Here is a 22,224-nt window from a genome sequence, read left to right as displayed (position 1 = left end):
TCACAGTTATGATGCAACCAATTTTATTTAACTTCAAAGTTATTTTTATGTTGCTACAGAATGCTATAGAAAGTCTAAATAAATTCATATTTACTAAATTTAGAAAAATCGATGGAGAACATTAACATAATCAGGAAATTAAACTACCAACTACTATACATATCCACCTGAATGACTAAAATGAAATGATTGACACAAAAAGTGTTACCCAGAGAGGAGCAGACGAACGCTCACAAGGTGATATGTGCATGACCTGTATAGTATGGCCACACTAGATACCTACATTATCTGTTCCTGCTGAAGATATGCATCCCTTTGAGCCTGGCAAGAATACTCTGGTTATACGTTCTAGAGAACATGAGTATGCATGTGCATAGGAGGCATATGCAAAAATGTTCACAGCAGTACTGTTCAAATAACAAAAAACTGGAAGTATCCCAAATGCTCATCTACAGTAGATAGATAAAATAATGGCATATTCACACAATGGGAAATTATAGAACAATGAAAATGAGCTATATCCAACAATGAAATATGTTGTTACACAAAAGTCAGACATGAATGAGTATATACTTTATGATTCCATGTACATACTGTTGAAAAATCAGGTAAAATTAATTCTAATGTTTTAGAGGTGCATGTTTATCCGGTAAAAATGGAAAGTACAGGCGCTGACTTGGTGGGAGGTGCCATGGGGAGTTCTGAGTAGCTAGTGATACTCTTCACAATAAAAGTTGCTTTTTCAAAAAATATCAATCTTATACATACTTTAATAAGTCCACTCAGTATCTTTGTATTTTTGTTGCTCTTATAAATGGGCTGTATTTTCATTTTATTCTGCAAAGGGTAAGCAGTAATGGTACTTACCAAAGCTACTGAATTTATATTTTAATTTGGCAACTCATAGATTCTAAAGAAAATAAAGTCTGGAGAAAAGAAACTGGTAAAATGGGGCTACCGTAACTACCATTCTTAGAGAGTTAGAAAATATGATGTGGTCCTGTGGCTAGAAGGTAAAGCCTGTGCATCTGTTGTCCTCATCCATATCCCTTCCTTCCCTGTGACTGCCAGAGCACCTACAAGTGTACAGAGACTTTTCATCAATGCTCTCCAAATCCCCTCTCTAGAAGCTTTCCCATTACCTGAGGAATAGGCTTTCCATAAAATTGGCCATATTTTTTAATAAGGTAAAACAATTTAAATAATTCTCTTTGAAAAAAATTCTCTTTGAAATGTGATAAGAACAGTAAAGCAGAAAACAATGCTTCTGTTTAATTTTGTCAGCAAATAAGAAAACCAAGAGATTCTGAATAATTCTATTTAGCTTCTAATAATGTGTGCTAAGTCATTAACAGAAGAGGATTCCCATCTAAGAGCTTTAAATCCAGTTGCTATTGGTAATGGTCTTTGAACCAGTGACTACATCTTATTCATTTTCTTCTCTAGTTAAAAAGCACTGTGCCTGGTTTGTAATAAGCACATAATATGTTTGCTGGAAAGGTCTTTAATTTCTAACTTTTACTTATGAAAATGTAGTCTAATGAAGCAAAATCTCTGTCAGAAATGTCATTAAGAGGAAGGGAGACTACAGAGAGGATAAAAATGTTTTTAAACACATAAGACTGTAGAATAGAAAAATCATAAACACTAATCACAATAATGTCAAACTTAGAAACAAAATATCCCCAGTATTTTGAAGTAGAGAGATGGGAAAGAGAGTTGGGTTAAGATTCAGGGTAAGGGCCTACAGAGAGCTCAGGGAGTATAAGGAAAATGGGAAGTGTGCAGTCTTAAGGGAGATGGTATTCCAAGTGTAGTATCTTAGAACACTGGCAACAGGCCTCATTAATTAGTCAGTGCCAGGCTCCCTGCAACCAACCACCTGGAAAAGAGAACATGTGGATGGGTAATTTTTAAGCTTCTCATGTCTTCAAAGTGTATATTCTTTCCTGCATGTTCTTCATATCTAAAATTCCTTTTTTTTTTAAGATTTTATTTATTTATTCATAGAGACAGAGAGAGAAAGAGAGAGGCAGAGGGAGAAGCAGGCTCCATGCAGGGAGCCCGATGTGGGACTTGATCCTGGGTCTCCAGGATCACACCCCAGGCGGCACGAAACCGCTGCACCACCAGGGCTGCCCCCTAAAATTCCTTTAATAGAGAAAAGGTCTTTCATTATATGTTAGGATAAGTGGTATAACATATCAGGTAATGTAAAAAATTCATTCATCCTAAGTTTTAATCAGACTCGATCTATGAAAACTGACAGAATGAAACTATTTTTTATTCTGCTATAGGTTAGGAATGAAAGGAATTGGGAGGACCTAATTAAAATAAAAAGGAAAAGATAGGAAGACAACAGGGAAGGGAAGGGCTGCAGAAAAATCAAACTGTGCACACTTTATACCCCCCATCTAGAGGAGGCATGCTTTTGTTAAATAGGCAAAAATAAAGAGGACCGGAGAACAAAACCGTTTTTGCCATAAATGGGCTGTATTCAGAAGTCTTGCTTTAGATAGTTCATATGGCTATTTATTTCTCCCCTTCAGTTTTTGGTTTAAACAATTTTTACTTCAGTGATTTGTGGCAAGAGCACCTCAATGGGTTCAAAATTCTTGAAACTATTTTTTCATTTCTTTAGCCCTACTTAATGTTGAGGTTAACAAATAGTGATAGGAAATTAAAAAGATTCTTTAGTCACTTACAGAAATTTAAATAACAGGAAGCCAATACTTTAAGTACCCTAAGGCTGGATTATAAAATTTAGGAAGAATCTTCTCCAATTATATTCTGACCCCAATTTCTAGGGAGATGTCAAATGCTCAGGAAGTAAGACTACTTAATTTATATAAAATAGCAAAGAAAACAGCTTTAAAAATTCATTTGGTATTTCCTTGATGTGAATGAGCCCTTTTGTTAGTTTTTCCTCCAATTTTAAGTTACAGTTGAATAATATTAAATATTTTAAAGAATATTCATTAATTAAAGATTCTAGAGAAACTTAGGTACAAAAAAACCATCCATGGGAAGGCCTGACCAAATTAACAGTTAGGCATATAATCCAAGTAAATTCCCTCTCACTATGGTTATTCCCTTGTCCTCTTAGGCCAAATGCCAACCTGTAGGTTGTTTCTCCACTGTGATGAAGCAGGTCAGCCAGAGAACATATTTAAACAACATTCCACTGCTTCTTAACACCTCCTGTTCTGGACATCAGACTGTGTGTGTGAGATGCTATTTCTTGCTCCTTCTGCCATTTCCCTTAAGTATTTCTCTAGTCTCTTTTAAAACTTATATCTGGCTAACTGATTTCCTTACAATTAGGAAATTTCCTTTCCTGCCACATAATCCAAAATCATGAAATTAACTTGGGAAGTAATGGGAAAAAAAGAAAAAATGTGGTGTTTGGGTTTTTTTTTTTTTTTTTTTTTGAAGAACAAGAAAATTGACTTAATTAAGCTTTTATACTAAGAATGACTTAGGTTGCTTTTCATGCTTACCTTAATTAACATAAATTTCTGCATTGGTTCAACCCATTCTAATAAAACAATGCTAGTCTGAAGTGCCCCACATAGGTACTTATGGCCTGTGTAAGGATTTCGCACTGTCAAGGCAAAAAAGTATATGTAAGTTCTCTTATAATGCAAAGTCCTGACAACAGTAGTTGCATGCTCTGAAAACAAACAAAAGCTGGCTGTCAGTTCATTTCTTAATCAGACTGCAGGGTGAAAACACCTTCCATGAGAGTAGGAAACTCCATCACTTGCAGGAGTTTTGTCTTATTACAAATAAGTTCTAGGGTCTGGGGTTAGGAAAAAAGATTTTAGGTCTCATGGTACCAGGACGATTAGGTGAGGCAGCAAGATCCTGAAGGAAGATCATACATGGGTTTGGGGAGAAGTTGCCAAATAGGCTAAATATAGCACATTTAGGGAAAGGTGGCTAAGGGTGCTTTTGGTAGTAATGTTCAGAGACAGTGATATTTTGGTTCTAGCAACATGAAGACATTAATCAAATCTTAAAATATAGGTTTACAAATAAAACAAAGCCTCAGAGTTTCTTAAGGGAAGGAAAGAAAATTATTTTTTGCTTTTGCTAGGGGCAAATAAAACAGCTGGTTGTGATGGGAATGGGGGAGGAATTTAGGATCATGGTGTGTGAAGGAGATTATAACCTTCACATCATAGGAATATGATTTCACATATTAAAGGCATGAAGATATATGCTCAATGAATAAATGCAGTTTCATAAGCTATTACTGAGCAGCATGTGAATGATAAGGAACAGGCCCCCCCCTGGAGAACGGGGTATGATAAAGTGCTATAATAAAAAGTCATCCTACTTTCTCCATTTACTCAGTCAATAAATTATTTGCAAAACGACCGTTATGTGCAAGGTACTATATTAGGTTTAGTTTACATGGAGACTGAATGGCCAAGACATTTGTTTTACTTAAGGGGGAAAAATAAACTACTACTGCCAGAATGCCCTGGAGAAGTACTATTTTATACTAGATTTAAAAATGAGCCTCACAGTGTTTTCTTATCTGCTCTGCAAAGCAGGAGAACTACACGTCATGGAACAGTTTACTTACCAACACAACATTTCTGACACCACTTGGTTTCAGGGATTTTTGCTGATACAGCAAATTTCCTAAATGTAAATGAAAATGAATATATAATACATGTAGGTGAAGTTAGTATATGATAATGGTGTCATTACAGATCAGTGGAGAAAGGATGAGTTGTTAAAAATTGGTGCTGACCTACTAGGTCATCTACTAAAAATAATACACTTGCTCTGTTTCTCATCCCTCCTCCAATTCCAAATAGATTAAGGATTTATTAATGTATGAAGAACAGGACTATAAAATATTTAGATTTAGAAGAATACGACCTTGAAATTTCTTTAAAGAATGCAAAAAGAACAAATTATACAGGGAATATTAATAAACCTTTGATACTTTTTCATGGATGGACCCCCCTACCACCACAAACTACAGGTGGCATTCAATTTATTGAATGAATTTGTTAAATAATATTAATAACTTTGGTTTACCAAAAGATACCACTAAGTAAAAAGCCATAAACTGAGGAAAGATATTTTTAGCACATACAGTAAATTTAAGCTATGTAAAATGCTGTCTCACCACTAAAACAATTTATAAAAATTTTTTTATAAGAATTTTTTAAAGACATTTTTTATTTCTCTCCTTAGGAAGAGTGGGATATAGATTTTTCTGGCAAAGGTCGTTTAGGGGTTCTGCAAACATCAGATTCAAACTTAATTTGTAAAAATCCATTTAAAATTATTTTTTTAAACTGCAATTAAAAAATATACATAAACTCAAAAGCCTTTTATCACGAAAGATAATATAACACTGTTAGTGCAAAGTTATGCAAACATCAAATTATATTTCTCCATTTTTGCACACATATTTAAACTTCTTTTACATGTGTAAATGTGTCACAGATTAGATATTGCTCTGCATGTCTTTTCTTCTTTTAAAAAAAAATAAGAGTTGTGCTTTGCTGGTAACAAAATTGTAAAGCATGCATGTGATGCTCAATACCATTTCAAACAAGCTTAGAATAATCTTGATGTTCTTGTTGCTGTACAACTGGCAGCTGAGTAGATCAAGCATATAATGCTGAGGTATTGTTAATGTTAGCTTTTAATATGTTGTACATGCTGTTTATATTTATAAAAATCTTTAATAACTACTGCTAACATTTACTGAGAACTTACTGTTTGCCATGAACTTCACATGTTCTGTATTAGTCCCTCTGATAATGCCATGAGATAGGTCATAGCATAGAAATCTGAGGGTTAGATTTAATAATTTCCTCAAGGTCATACACTTAGCAGTTCTAGGCAAGAAAGAATTCTAATCTAGTGCCTTAGTCTAACTGTAGTGCTCACAGTCATTCAACTTTGAAAAAAAATTTTACTTCTCTTTTATGATTGTGGATCAGTTTAACTAGAGTGCTCTGAGCTTGCAAGAGAAGCTGTTAAAATTTGTTACCACTTGTAAGTACTTTATCTGTGTGAATTAGCATTTTATTAGTATTATGGTACCCAAACAATGACACAGAAATTCATCAGATACTGAGGCACTGAATGACAACAATAATGATCTAGAATACATTGATTCCAAATTTGGGGTTAAAGACCTACTGTTGCCTTCAACTATGTTCTTATCAAGAAGAGTTTTACATTCCAATTCACACATTAATATTTATGAAAATACCCCTTTCATGTACAGTGAAATTTCATACAGCTTAAAACAAAAATTCCCCCCACCTGTAAATTAATTAAATTGCTCAAACAAAAGTGCTTTTCAGAGTTTAAAAAAATCTGAATCAAGGTCTTGAAAGATTTCCACTGCAACAAGTTTAATGTTCCTGGTCCACACTTGTAAACTTGCCCCCTGGCTCCCAAGGTTACTTAGGGGTTAAGTTACTGAAGCTGTCAAAACCCAGGAGGATTAACTGACTGCAAAGTACTGAGGGATTATACAGAGAATACCACATAATCAATACTACTAATTACAGCTTAGAGTTAACGATAATGAAACTATTCAAAACTGAGTTGTGAGCAGCACACTAAAATGTTATAAAAGTTTATAATTTTCTACAGTGATCTATACAGACTTACCTTACTTTCAGTAATGATTTTACAATAAGGTAATAAAATTTATTTACTGGCACCTAATTAACTAGAATCCTAAGTGAACCAACATTCTCAACTTATTTAATGTAAGATATTTTAGCATATATTACAGACACAGTTCAATTTATCATGCCTAACAATGATGACAAAAGATCTACTTATTAAGATGCCAGAAACCATGGTGGATATGATACATACATATTTTATCATTTTAAAAATAACTTTGCAAGACTGGTATACTGGTTCTATTTTCTAGATGAATACCCTGAGAGGTTGTGTAATTTATTCAAGGTCCCAAACCTAGTAAGTGAACAAGGCAGGATTTAAATTCACTCTACCTGGATTCCAAAACTTATGCTTTCTTAAAGAAGCTTTACAGTATGATACAATGAGTACCTAGATTTATGAGAACTACAGCACATTACAAGATGCTCAAAGGAAGTTTAATTTGTACTCATTTTACAGAAGAACTAGTACTAATACACATATAAAATTTTATCATGCAAACAAGGCTTTCAGATTTCCTGCCAGTAAATGAGAGAATAGTCGATTTTACAATAACTAACTTCTTGATAACAAAACTGAAGAAAGCTGGAAGGACACATTGGTGAGTGCTACCAACACCAAAGACTGACTGTAACAAAGTAACAATGTAGAGGTAAAGTACTCTTAGAGGTAACCTCTTCCTCTATGGAAACTCCTTAAATGAAGAGGTAATACGGTATTCAATGCTGTCTCATGTATATACTAGGAAACTTTCTGCACATCTGGTATATTTAGTAAAATTTGAAGAACTGAACACAGCTACAAAAAAGCTCAAATAAAGCTACGAATGTCTCTATTCTGACAAAATGATATTAATAAGTGAATACGTTAAAGTTTACATGCTTTACATTCCTTAGAGGGCTCTTGTACCTTACATTTATTTTTAAAGTTTGGTGGTCAGTTTCTGTGCCCAGAGGAATTGAGGATTATCAAGTTAGATGGATAAATGGACTGTGACCACAACAGCATCGAGTGGCAGCTGGGAGGAACAAAGGAGCATTATAAACTCTATGTGAAAAAAGAAACTCCCTGACTCCATTCTTGGGGCTAGTTATAGGGGCAACTCCAATTCCGACTGTAAATATTATAATGTAAATATAATAAATCAAGTTCATAGTTGCAACTCTGAATCATCATGAAAACGTGTCCAGTTAAACTCAATGTAATCTATTTTAAGAAGACAGAAAAGCATGCCGTATAATTTTTAAATGATTTTCATCAAAAAGGTTTATTTTTTAAAAAGATTTTATTTATTTATTCATGACAGACACAGAGAGAGGAAGAGACATAGGCAGAGGGAGAAGCAGGCTCCCTGCAGGGGAGCCAATGTGGGACTCAATCCCCGGACCCCGGGATCACGCCCTGAGCTGAAGGCAGACACTTAACCACTGAGCCACCCAGACGTCCCCAAAAAGGTTCATTTTTTTTTTAAGATTTTATTTTTTTATGAGAGACAGAGAGAGAGAGAGAGAGAGAGAGAGAGAGAGAGAGAGGCAGAGACATAGCCAGAGGGAGAAGGTGGCTCCATTCAGGGAGCCTGATGTGGGACTCGATCCTGGGACCCCAGGATCATGCCCTGGGCCGAAGGCAGGTGCCAAACTGCTGAGCCACCCAGGGATCCCCCCCAAAGGTTAATTTTTAAGAAGTATTTTGCACAAGGGGGCAAATTTTAGCTCTACTGTAAACTCAGCAATTGAGAACAACAGCTTTTCAAAGTACTTGAAAGCTAAGGTTGTACATTAGTTGTTCTATAATGATGCAGTAAAGGAAGAATGGCTATAGTATAATGTTTCCATAAAATATAATTTATATCAGACTCAGAAGACCTTTTGGTCAACAAATGAGGTACAACACAATAATAACCAAAGGAAGAAAGAAATAATGAAAACTCCCTGAAAGTAGAAAAGCAAAATCCCTCAATTCCTAAGTAACTATCTTCTAAAGCAAAAAGCTTGATTTAATAAATCATTTTGATTTTCTAAGGTTAAAAACTCTACTTTGAGAAAAATTCACTTTACTCAAAACAAGTATGTCGAAAACACGATGTGTGATGAAAATTTACTAGCAAATTATAGAAAAAAACTAGTTTTAACCTTGTAAAACATACTAAATACTCATCAGTTTCAAAGTTCCAGAGGGGCCTCTCAGTTCTGTGAAAATATATTACCTCTCACATTTTTTCTTCACATGTGATTTCTACTAACCCAAACTGAGTGCTTTTTTCAATTTCTGTAGTATAACTATTATTTAGAATTAATTAATGTATTATCTTTAAGGATGAAACATAATTATTTTTTATTTATTTATTTTTTTAGGAGGAAACATAATTAAATGTACAATTACCTCGGCAGTATTCGGTCAGGGAGTTTGTGTGCTGGAATAGCAACAGGTAACTTTTGCATTTGTCTGGCATAATCAAAAAGCCCTGGTAAATTATGGGAATAGAGCTGAGAAGCTTTACCTGTTAAGAAAAATAAACATGATATAAAAGCTAATAACATAAATAGGAATAATAAGATATGTAAAAAGTAAAAGACTTACCAGATATTGATAGTAAGCAATTGTTCATTACATATAACCATGTACACCTTCGGGGGAATAACTAATAAAAAAAAAGAAAAGGCAAAGTTTACAAAAGATAACAGATAAAAGAGTAATGTAAATATGTACATATTAACCATGTAAGCTATCTTATCAACAGGTCAGTTCTTAAAAAAGAAAATTATTTTTAATAGAAATTCATTTTAGAAGACATTTAAAACAAGATGATATACATTTACTTACACTTATATGGGAGAAAAAGAAGTAAACTAGCAATGTAATTTTATTATCTAAGTCTCAACATGATGTGATTAGTTTGAGTCCCAAACTATAAGAGGAGAAGAGACAATTTCAAGCCATGTCTATCCCTTTATTTTGGTTCTAGGGTTAAATAATTAACTTTCCTGTGTACCTCTCCAAATATGTTTATATCTAGGTATATGGAAATCCATGGCTTCTAGAGCAGAAGAGACAGAAATCATAGTGCAGTGGAACACAGGGTAAAGAAACACCAGGTATGGAGGAAAAAAAGCCTGAGAGAACATAATGAAAATGCACAAATAATTAAGAATATAAATATGGGATTCATTTCTGAAATACAGCCCATAAGAATTGAAAGTCACTTCTGTAAGTTTGAAAGTGATTAGTATTTAGGGAAAAGAAGAGGGAATTTCATGAACACAGTCCATATACTTTGAAGGTAAAACATAACTGCTCTCATTAAGACATTTTATCATGAAGATCAGTGGTTCTCAAAGTGGTCCCTCCATCTGCATCAGCAATATTAGCATCACGAGGGCATTTGTTAGAAATACAAATTCTTGGATCTCATCCCCAGATTTACTCAAACAGAAATTCTGAAGGTAGGTCCAGCAATTTAGGTTTTAATCAGCCCTCCAGGTGATTCCGACGCATACTGGTCTGAGAGCCACCGATGAATATAGTTAAGTGTTCTGATTTAACAAGCCTGAGTGTTGGGTTTGTGCTGGGATCTGGCAGCTCCTGCTTCAGTTCCTCCAAAGTAGATTGGGATGTGGGCAGGGAACAGAGAGAATGAAGGGACGGATGAAATATACCAAGGTATCTACGGACTTTCCTTTATTAAAGCACAAAGTCTCAATGATGGCCCTAAATAATTAAAGGAGAAAAGGTAATAATAAAAGGGAAACAAAAAATCTATTTTATATAAAACCTGTTTCATATATTTGCAAAATATACTCAAAGTATCTAATTTCTCCAAATAAAACATGGCAATATAGTTTTTTAAAAAAATTATTATTGAAATATAGTTGACATACAATGTTATATTAATTTCAGGTGCACAGCATAGCGATTTGACAATTCTATACATTATCCAATGACCACCATGATAAGTGTAGCCACCATCTGTTGCCATACACTTTATTACAATATTATTGACTATGTTCTCTATGTTGTACTTTTGCCATAGTTTTTAATTTTGGAAAATGTGCCTACAGCTGTGTCTTAGACTGAAAGGACATAAACATTTCCTACTTTATACTCTTCATAAAAAATTCACAATAGAGGGATCCCTGGGTGGCGCAGCGGTTTGGCGCCTGCCTTTGGCCCAGCGCGCGATCCCGGAGACCCAGGATCGAATCCCACATCGGGCTCCCGGTGCATGGAGCCTGCTTCTCCCTCTGCCTGTGTCTCTGCCTCTCTCTCTCTCTCTGTGTGACTATCATAAATAAATAAAAAAATAATAAAAAAAAAATTCACAATAGAATTGGAAATTCATTGGCTATATTGAGAAAATTTGGCAGAAAAAGGGGCAATGACTTATAAGTCACATAGCAATGTTATCAAAGTAGCAAAAAATTGATTTTTATTTAATACTGTCTTGAACTGGATTTATCATAAAAAACAAAAAGCAGTTCTCTAGTATTAAATCTATGGCTTATTGTGAGATGATATATTTGTAAATATAAGTGAGCTAGCTTGTTGAATACAAGCATACATAAAGTAGCAGGGCAAGACACAAACTCCTTGCATAATAAATTATCAACATAGGGACAATGAAAAAGTATTTATACAAAGTTATATTAAGTGGATTTCACATTGGATTTTAGTTTTTAACCACATTTAATAAAACCCTAAAGCTTTTCTAGATTTCTAATGTCTACTTCTTTTAGCAAAGTAGGTTCTGGGTGAAATAAAGGGGAACTCTTATACATTGTTGGTGGGAATGCAGCCACTCTGGAAAACAGTATGGAGGTTCCTCAAAAAGCTGAAAACAAAGCCACCCTACAGCCCAGCAATTGCACTACTGGGTATTTACCCCACGGATACAAATGTAGTGATCCAAAGGGGCACCTGCACATAGCAGCAATGTCCACAATAGCCAAACTATGGAAAGAGTCGAGATGTCCATTGGCAGATGAATGGAAAAAGAAGATGTGGTGTATATATATATGCAATGGAATATTACTCAGCCATCAAAAAAAAACCAAAACGAAATCTTGCCATTTGCAACAATGTGAATGGAACTAGAGGGTATTATGCTAAGTGAAATAAATCAATCAAGGAAGACAATTATCATATGATCTCACTCATATGTGGAATTTAAGACGCAAAGCAGAGTATCATAGGAGAAGGGAGGAGAAAAATAAAACAAGATGAAATCATAGAGGGAGACAAACCATAAGAGAGTCTTAATCATAGGAGACAAACTGAGGGTCACTGGAGAATAGGGGTAACTAGGTGATGGGCATTAAGGAGGTCACGTGGTATAATGAGCATAGGTACTATATTAGACTGATGAATCACTGACCACTACCTCTGAAACCAATAATACATTTTATGTTAATTAAATGAATTTAAATAAAATTTTTAAATGCAAAAAGTAAATAAATAAAACTATATAATAAATTGGTTCTATAGTTTGCATAGACTCAGATATCTGCTTTCTCAGTGACTGTGACTTGGGATAATGTGATCTCTGTGAGTCAGTGTTCTTATTTGTAAAATGGAGCGCCTATACCTAATAGAGTTGTTGTGGTGATTAAACAAGGGCGTGGAAGACTGGCACACGCTGAGCAATCAACAAATATTTCACTATAAATAATAAAAGCTGATAAAAAATTTAAAATCAGGACTCTGTTTGGTGTCATTTTCTCTCCTTCCGGTGTCTTCCCCTATCTAGCAGACTCATGCTACCTGGTCTCTTTCCCCTAGAGGACAGAGAGAAATCCACCTAATAATTTCACAGCGAGACAAAAAAAACCCCTCAGGATCTCATATATTCTCATTCCCTACTTCCAAGGGCTTCCTCTGGGAGGGAAAAGGTTTCACTTTGTAAGGCATGTGTAGCTCAGAATATTATTACTCAATCAGTGTAGTTTCCAATACTGAAGCATCTCAGGAGGGGACTTCTTGCAGACTAGTACTGGGAGAGGTGGTGGGCACCTTCACTTGACTGTCCCTTGAATTAGGCGGATAAATACTTACCTCAACTATGCATGAAGTTGGTTTGCTCCTTAAAATTAATACTATTATTTGTAAGGTGATTTTTAGATATCTTTTAGATATCTTCTTACGTCCAAGAAAGGTATTACTACCTTTGAATTAGTTACTGATTATTATATATAATCAGAAAATAAATAACTTCTCTAGTTCCTAGTATTTTTCAGCCACCTCACTATATACCACTTCCAGATTGCAAGATTTAGAGTATATCATACAGTTTAGGATCTTGTTAGAAAATCTAAATTAAAAATGCTGCAGTGAGAAAAGATGGAAATGTTTGGTTAAGAGATTACCATTAGATTTTTTTTCCTCTCCATTGTATTTGTAATCAATTTATCTTTTTTTTTTTTTCTTTTTTTCAATTTATCTTGATAATGGACAGCTTTATACCCAACAGGCACCCAAAACTTACTGGGACCAAAATGCATGCAGTATCATTCCCATCAAATCTACTTGCCCTTCTGTATATTGTCCCTGACTGGTGGTACTGCTGTTATTCATGCTGGAGACCGGGACTCAACCTAGACTTCCTGGCTTCCATGGTGAAGTGGTCATTCAATGTGGCCAATTTCAGATCTTTAATCTTTCTCTAGGTTTAGTGTTTCTCTACAGAAGCAATACAAGTGGGAGAGGCAGTGAGGTGAAGTAGTTAAGGACATGGGACTCTGGAGCTAGCTAGCCTGGACTCATATCCCACCCAGTCAGCACTTAATAGTTGTGGGATCTCTGAAAAGTTACTAATCCTTTCCTAATCCTTTCTGTGCCTCAGATTTCTCATCGGAAATGTGATTCATGATTGTATACATCTTTGAGAATTGTGAAGATTAAGTAAGTTTATTATACAAAGCATTTAAAAATAGTATCTGAAAAAAAAAAATAGTATCTGGCAGGGGCACCTGGGTGGCTCAGTCACAGTTGAGCATCTGACTCTCGGGTTCAGCTCAGGCCATGATCCCATGGGTCATAGGACTGAGCCCTGCTAACTGGGGAGTCTACTTGAGATTCTTTCCCTCCACCTACTCTCTCTCTCTCTGGGATAAATAAATAAATCTTAAAAAAAAAATTAAAAACAGTATCTGGCACATAGTAAGTTTTATATGGATACTAGCTGCTAACACAATCACTATCATTTTTGCAGGTTGTTTAGCATTGCTAGCCTCTGGGTACTAAATGCTCAGCCACTGGACAGTAACAAATGTCCTCATATAATTCCAAACTCCACTTTTTCCTTTCTGTCCTCTCCACTTCTGCCCTGCCTCAATGCTTCTTCACCTTTTGACCAAAATATCTTGTGTCATCTCTCATCACACTGCAAACAGTTCTAAAGACATGGATCTTGTCAACAGCATGGTATACACAAAGCTTGCGGGTGGCAGCTGCCTTCCCCACCTGCCTCCATTTACTATTACTATTCTGCACTCATTCTATATTCCAGTCAGACTGTCTGTTCATGGTTCCCTGTTCTTGTCATGCAGTTTCACAACTCCACGGCTTTATACTTACCCTCTGTCTATGAAGCTTCCACTCATTGCCATGGATGGTTTCTTCTCACCTGCCCACAGGAGGAACTAATGACTCCCACCTCTGTGGCTTCTACCTTGAGCTCATTCCTAGTGTGATACCTAACCTGAGTATTATAATGACTGCTATGTCTCTTTCTCTGTTATGTTGTGAGGTCCTGCAGGGTGAGGACTAGTCCTGTGAATGTGTCCTTAGTACCTGACAAATACAACATGCTCCATGGAGCTTTTATGGATAAGAGGCAGAAAATCTTAGAAGTGAATTTTTTTTTGTCTAGTACCTATATATACTTTTTTAAAAGGGAAAGTTTAAAATGACATACCTGTTCCATTGATGTTTCATGAAGTTCATTAAGATTCAAAGTATAAATCCCTTCTTCGGCACCAAATATCAAATACTGATCTGAAATGGCAAAAGTAATTCACTGGTTTTGATATGTAAAATACTTTCAGAAAGGACTTATATACAGATTGAATAAATATGTAATAACATGAAGAAAGAATTACTGTGATTGATAGGCAATAAATATATTTTAATACAAGTAAGTGGATAAACACTGTAACTCAGTGAACTGAGCTATATGTAAATACCAGCCTCAAAGCAGTAAGGCAAACTTTTATGTAAAACGGGTTTTGAAGACTAGACTGCTAGGGTTCTTCACTCATCAGAGGGTGCTGAGAACTGGCAGAGAATCTGTAGTTCCTTTTCTAAAATTCCTTTAATAAAGGATCATGTACAATTGATATACAGAACATAAATAAAGAAGAACTGGTACAGCTTAAAGATATTTTTGCAGATGGGTGACCATTATAGCAGTAGCATTAAAAAACCAGGATCTGAAAACCAACCAACCAACCAGGATCTGGCCTATTCAAAAAGTTAACTAAAACTTGGACAGCTCCTACTCAGTATCTTTTAGAAGATGGTACACTAGTCATGGTCCTGTCTGATCTGCTTTGATAATAAAAAACAGGCAACAACTTCTCCACACTACACTGAGGTATGCTGAGAACTGAATGCCAAGAGCATTCCTATACTGCCCATAATTTAGCATTAGTGCTGGCAGATTAAAGGCATAAGCTTTGTTGTCTGACAAAACAACTGAACTGGGTTCAAAGTGCAGCTCTACTCCTGACTGGTGATGAAACAATGAACCTCTCTGAATTCATTCTCCTTATCTGTGAAATACCAGTTCCTACACCTTGAATTTTTAAAAGATTCAGTAAGACGACATGTGGGCATGTACTCACATAGATCTTATATACACAGATACTAAGATACAGATATATAGTGAAAGAATGCAGATAGTCTTTAGTCAGGAAGTAATGACGATTCTTAATATGATCTCCTTTAAGATGGAGAGGTCCTCTAAAGTAGTCACTATACCCTGGATCCCGGGTAGTTAAACTCCTTTAAGAACAGCTGTACCTAAAACGCAAAGATACTGAATGTGCAGCAGCAGAAAAAAACTTTTCTAGAAGTAATTAGGGTGACATAGAGTATATGGTTTCACTCTATTGATATGGGCACCACAGTGAAATTTCAGTCACGAGTCAACTCAAACACTGCTAACAACATAAAGAAACATTTACTTTAAATAATTTTTAAAAATCACAACCAAAATTTTTTCAGAAAGGTATTCAGAACATGAAGAAAACTGAATGCTTTCATGACCTCAGTTTAAAAAACAAATAGGTAACAGATAAAAACATATGGTACTACCTCTTGTATCTGGGTTTATCCATGATGTTGCACAGTGAATTTTCAAAGGACATCCATTAAAAACCTTCGAAAAACATGCACCCATCTGGAAAAACGAAGAAAAACCAAGCAATACAATATTCCTTGATAAGAAGTAAATCAAGATGAAAATTTCATTTCATGACTTATAATGTTATTAATCATTGAATTTAATATTATAACATGAAACAGGTATAGCTGATTTCAAATTCATATTACAGACTTCAAAACATGGGTCTGTACTCATTAAAAATAAAGAATAAACATAAGCCATGCGCTTAATTCACCCTGGATAGATTCAATAAAAAGCTTTATTTATGTTAATATTTATCAAGCTCATTTACAAGTCTTTCATATAATAAACACCTTATCAGGAAACACAATACCATTCATTTGAACTTTTTTTTTTTTTATCTTCAAAGAGTAAAATGTTAATTTTGAAACTGTTGTTTAGGTCAGAATAAATAAATATAAGAAGGTTTATTCATTTAATCACTTTTACTACCAACAACTTGGGGGGAAAAGAATACAAAAATATTTGGTGAGAAGAGCACTGTGCATCATTTTATAGCTAGAATATTTTCCTCAAAAATATGGAGATGATATCCAGAAACAGAATACATTACTATAGTCGATTATAATGGATTATAAAAATGTTAATGTAAAAAATAAAACAATAAACCTTAAGATTTCCTTTTTACTCACAGAAGCCTACCAACCAGTATTTTTTTAAGATCTTAGTACCAAAAAACAAGCACCACCTGGTAGTACCATCAGGTGGTAGAAGACCAATAAAAAATGTTTTTATGGTGCAGGGCAGAAACTGTATCATTTAAACTAATTCTAGGGATCCCTTGGTGGCTCAGCAATTTAGTGCCTGCCTTTGGCCCAGGACACAATCCTGGAGTCCTGGGATCAAGTCCCACACTGGGCTACCTGCATGGAGCCTGCTTCTCTCTCTGCCTGTATCTCTGCCAATCTCTCTGTGTGTCTCATGAATAAATAAATAAAATCTTAAAAAAAAAAACAAGAAACCTAATCTTGATAATTACTCTTTAAGACAGCTGCCAAAATTTGTATGTGGAGGTGCCTGCCAAACTCCTAAAAATCCAACTGATGAAATGAGGTGCCAAACAATCAAACCAACCCAACCTAAGCTAGTCTGGATAGTTGATCCTAGCTGGCTTTTCAGTTATGAGCTCTTCCCTGTCAGCTGCACACCTGACCTGAGAGTTTTGTGCTATGGCCAAGCAAGAAATCTTGTCCCGTTAAGGGTCTCTGATAAACTTGGGAGACCTTTGCTCTCAAAACTCTTACTTTATAAGATACGGTATAAATATTTATATCTTTTTAAAATATTTATATCTTTATACTAATTACAAATTGAAGAAACTAAAAAAGGCTAAAAAGAAGAGTCAAAAAAATACAGATTAGAAACGCAGCTGACACCTTCTAAATTAGCGTCACACTATGTTTTAGGTTTTTGCAGTAGCAAAAATGCAGTTCTATCTATACCAATGCACAATTACACTGAGCTAATATAATTTTAATCCTAGGATAGTATGCTCTAATCCAAAAAACAAAAAGCAAAACCAGGACAAACTGGAACACAGGGGTATATCTAGGTTCTAGTTCTAGCTCTGGTTGGAAATGGGTGGAGTTCTGCAAAGATTCTGGGGTCTGTTTCATTCATGGTCCAAATAAAGAGTTCGGGCCAGATGGTCGTTTAATATTCCTTCTAGTTCTAAACTTCAGTTTTTGATAACTGAAAACGCTAGAAGGGGCGCCTGGGTGGCTAGGTCAGTTAAGCGTCTGCCTGGTCTTAGGTCATGGTCCTGGGATCCAGCCCAGCATCAGGATCCCTGCTCAGCGGGGAGCCTGCTTCTCCCTCTGCCTGCTGCTCCCCTGCTTGTAGTCTCTCTCTCTGTCACAGAAAGAAAAGAAAAGAAAAGAAAAGAAAAGAAAAGAAAAGAAAAGAAGAGAGGAGAGGAGAGGAGAGGAGAGGAGAGGAGAGGAGAGGAGAGGAGAGGAGAGGAGAGGAGAGGAGAGGAGAGGAGAGGAGAGGAGAGGAGAGGAGAGGAGAGGAGAGGAGAGGAGAGGAGAGGAGAGGAGAGGAGAGGAGAGGAGAGGAGAGGAGAGGAGAGGAGAGGAGAGGAGAGGAGAGGAGAGGAGAGAGGAGAGGAGAGGAGAGGAGAGGAGAGGAGAGGAGAGGAGAGGAGAGGAGAGGAGAGGAGAAAAGAAAATGCTAGGAAAAAAGTGTCATATCTACATTTTGTACTTCCTACTGTATTCATGTGCCTTTTCCACATTTTTTAAAACATATCTACAAAGATTATTAACAATTTTTGGAATAAAGGAGCTTAAAATGTATAATTTATCATAATTTTATTCTGAAAAGCTACTTTTCAGATATAACAATGTTTATTTTTTAAAAAAGACTTTACTTATTCATGAGAGACGGTGGGGGGGGTGGGGGTCAGAGACACAGGCAGAGGGAGAAGCAGGCCCCATGCAGGGAGCCTGATGCGGGACTTGATCCCGGGACTCCAGGACTAAGCCCTGGGCCAAAGGCAAGCGCTAAACCGCTGAGCCACCCAGGGATCCCCTAAATTAGCAATCTTACAGACTTTTTCAATAATAATGGAGAATCAAACAGGTAAAAAATCTAACCAAAGATAGTCAATTATCTGCCATTGTATTTAGCTTGAAAACAATCTATCTGATATTTATACTTACATGTACTTTAGGTGTTGGGGGTAGACCGTTACTAATAGGCTTCTAGAAAAAGAATACATGCATGAATACACTTTTTTTTTGTTGCTGTTTGGTGTAACAATACTGTATTTCAAACATATATATCAAAATAAAATACATGAATACTTTTTCTTTGTAAAACAAAATATAATAGGCTGAAGTTCTCTTTATTTTTTTTTTGAAGCTCTCTTTAACTCTTCTACAGTCCTGATACATGCTCCCCCAAAAAACTGGTTCAGTGTGTACCCTTCCAAACCTTTTTTCTAGACAACTATAGGTATTCATATATTTGTGTATATTCCCATTTTTGTGCATGTGTGTGTGTGCGTGTGTATATATGTGTGTGTGTGTGTGTGTATGTATATATATAAAACCCACAGAAAACACTGTTTTTGTGTGTGTTTTAGAACAAATAGTTATGTACTATTTTATCAACCTCTTTGCCTTAATGTTGGGCCTTGGACAGATCTTCGTATCAATATACACATCTGGTTCATCTGTTTTAACTGGAGCACAGTATGAACATACTTTATTTAGCTATTCCCTAATTATTAATGGATTTTTAAGTTATTTTTCATTTTTTACTGTAACAACATTGCATAATCACTCTGGTATACGTCCTACTATGCAATGTATGAATGACTTTATTAGGGTATGCTGTGAAAAGAGAAACCACTGGAACAAAAGGGCTGCACCTTTTACCCTTTGGCAGATACCGACCACTGTCCTTCTGAATGCTCATTTCATAACATACCCACCAGCAACGTTGGAGAGCGCTGGTTCCTTATGGTTTCACAGACAATGTTATCAAACTGATCAGTAAAAAATGTTTTCTCCTTAATTTGCAGGCCTCTGATTGTTAGGAAAATTGAGAATATTTAAAAACCAGTTTATTCATTATCTATATATTCTCTTCTGTGAATTGTCTTCTTCCCTCTTTTACTGAGTTATCTTTTTTCTTATCTGAGTTCTTTATATAATCTAGATTTGAATACTATATTAAACACATTACAAATGTCTTATCTAGGTCTGTAGATTATCTTAACCTTGTTTACAATGTCAACTGAAGTTTCACATTTTGATGGATTCAAATTTATCAATCACTGGTCAAAGTATACTGATAATTATAAGGAAGAGTAAAAATTGCATAACTGTTTATCTACAACATGCTCAAGAATGTGAAATATTCTTCTAAGGGGCTACATGACTTGGAGTATAAGATTTGTCCCCCACAGAAGGAAATCTCTTTGAGATTATATATTTTAAACAAATTTTATGAAAGTCTAGACTTCTCTGGAGGTTAATCTTAATATTTTAACGATGACATCCTAATTTTTTCTCAATCTAAGTCAAAAATATCTAAATGGAATGACAAAATTTAAAAACTATTGTTAATTGATATCATATAAATGATACAGATGAAATATTCTGTGTAGTACTACTTCTGTAACTACTACACAGTTTTGAAATTAAGACTATTTGAAATTTTACTTTGTAGATATGTATATGAGGATGTACAGCCTATTACGGCTACCAATTTCTGACAATTTTTTTTCATTTTGCAAATAATTTATGTACTTAGTTTTATATTGATATCCTTAAATTATGTTAGATTATCTACTTTAGCAAAACATTTTTAATTAGGAAGCTCTGAACCTTCTAACTGCCAGATTTACATTAGAAATTGACAGAACTGGCTATAAATAATTTCAAGCTGGTGAAACTGTAATCATGTTTCAATATGTCATGGATACTACTTATCTTATCATACAGTCATGGACATATTTCAGAATTACTCTTAGTTTCACTACTACAGCATAGTAATTCCTTCTAATGAAATAAGGTAACAGAGTGAATTAAAAATGCATACATAAAAAATGTATACATCTCCCAAAGGCTTTTATGCTGTACTACAGAACAGTAGGTTGTATTTCTGTACTACTACATTAACAGGGCTGCTAAAATTTAAACTGATGAAAACAAAGAGGCCCCGCTCAGTTGGAGAGACTTCATAAAAACTTATTCCTGAAGGGCATTTTATGCTTTTGTTAACATCCTACCTAAATTTCACAAATTATGATGGATAAAGCCAGTTAAATGCTTTAACTGAATATAAAAATAAAGTTTGTCATATTATGTCATGAAATCTTAAAAAAAGTTGACTATCAGATATAGTACAAAAGCCTCTAGCAATATGCTTACTACATAAAAACATAGCTATATGTGCAGAAACATTTGAAATGTACTATAAATATAATATACTATAAATATATGTGTATATTATACACAAAAAATTAAAATCTCATTAGCATCTGAATTGAGGACTTTAAGGACTTTTTAAGTATTACACTGAAAGATAAATGTTAAAATATTTTAATCTCTCAATAAAAATTATTTATGTTTTATAATTGTGTCACAGTGTTTTATCCAAATTTGTAACAGGAATAAGCTGCTAAGGTTAATTTCATCTTTCCTGAAGTGTTATTTTATATCTACTGGAAAATAATTTTTTCTCATTAAGTTTTTTTTTTTGAGTAGTAATACCAAGAATTATGTAATCTACAGTCAGAAATTTGTCCTGAGTAAACGTTCTAGCTTTCCTTATCTGTCCATGTCCTTTCCATAACTTTTTGAGACTGAAAAATGAACTTTTAAAGAATCAATCTCATCATAATGAGAATAATAGTTACCTGTATACAGAAGGTCACATTTTATAATACACTATTATAACAAACTGGCCACCATTCAAGTATGTCACAGCAGTTACTTTTTTAAAGATTTAAGCAATCTATTATCATTATAATTAATATATTAAATACTATATTATAAAATCTATAATTGCCACAGTTTCATTAATTATAACGAAACTAACTTAACACAATGAAAAACACAAGTAGAGCTTATAAATATAAATACCTACTGGTACATCTTTCTTTTCTTTCCTTGAAGGGTTTGTGCCTCTGTGTTCATTCTGTTGTTGATATAGTGAACCATCTCGTTCTCCATTTAACTGGAAGGAGCTCACTCCATTTCCTTCAGTAAGATGTTTAAATATATTTTAAAAGGATTAATTTTCATGAAAACTTTCGTTCAGAAAATCATCAAGTAGGAAAGAAAAATAAGATCTTTCAGTTTCTGCCTTCATTTGGGATCATCCCATCAGAAATATTTAGCACTCAAGGAAAAAGTCTTATACGCATGTTCTGCTACTTAGACCTCTATTTTTCTCATACAAATTTAAATCAGGTTATATCTAAGCACATATATTGTGTAAAAGACAAAGAAATACTGAATACATAACTACTTTTAGGAAAGGGTAATCTGCAGTATGTTATCCAGGAAACTTTAGTTGTTCTTTTTTTTAAATTGCTTTTTATGCATAACATCCAAGAATATATATTAAAACAGCATCTTCTAGTATTAATTTGGAGGCAAATATCCAGTAATAGTGACAATCATTTTTCT

The 22,224-nt window shown here is 34.7% G+C and overlaps 1 protein-coding gene across 6 annotated transcripts in view; it reads right to left on the bottom strand.

Moving 5' to 3' along the window:
- The window catches only part of MAP4K3 (mitogen-activated protein kinase kinase kinase kinase 3), a 187,734-nt gene that overhangs the window by 12,079 nt on the left and 153,431 nt on the right, over positions 1-22,224 (bottom strand). For all 6 annotated transcript variants that reach the window (XR_012004491.1, XM_072770434.1, XM_072770435.1 and 3 more), the window contains 8 exons: positions 21,680-21,792; positions 18,742-18,783; positions 15,988-16,072; positions 14,588-14,667; positions 9,259-9,319; positions 9,061-9,178; positions 4,595-4,653; positions 3,501-3,604 (listed from right to left, as the gene is read on the bottom strand). Coding sequence is in view for 5 of the 6 variants with exons in the window: in XM_072770434.1 (XP_072626535.1) it covers positions 3,501-3,604; positions 4,595-4,653; positions 9,061-9,178; positions 9,259-9,319; positions 14,588-14,667; positions 15,988-16,072; positions 18,742-18,783; positions 21,680-21,792 (662 nt within the window). In the remaining variant the exon portion in view is untranslated. The remainder of the gene's footprint in view (positions 1-3,500; positions 3,605-4,594; positions 4,654-9,060; positions 9,179-9,258; positions 9,320-14,587; positions 14,668-15,987; positions 16,073-18,741; positions 18,784-21,679; positions 21,793-22,224) is intronic.

The sequence above is a fragment of the Canis lupus genome, chromosome 12 (genome assembly GCF_048164855.1).
Source record: "Canis lupus baileyi chromosome 12, mCanLup2.hap1, whole genome shotgun sequence".
Lineage (NCBI taxonomy): Eukaryota > Metazoa > Chordata > Mammalia > Carnivora > Canidae > Canis > Canis lupus.
Note: the sequence above shows the minus strand (reverse complement) of the source record. Positions and strands in the feature narration are given on the sequence as shown.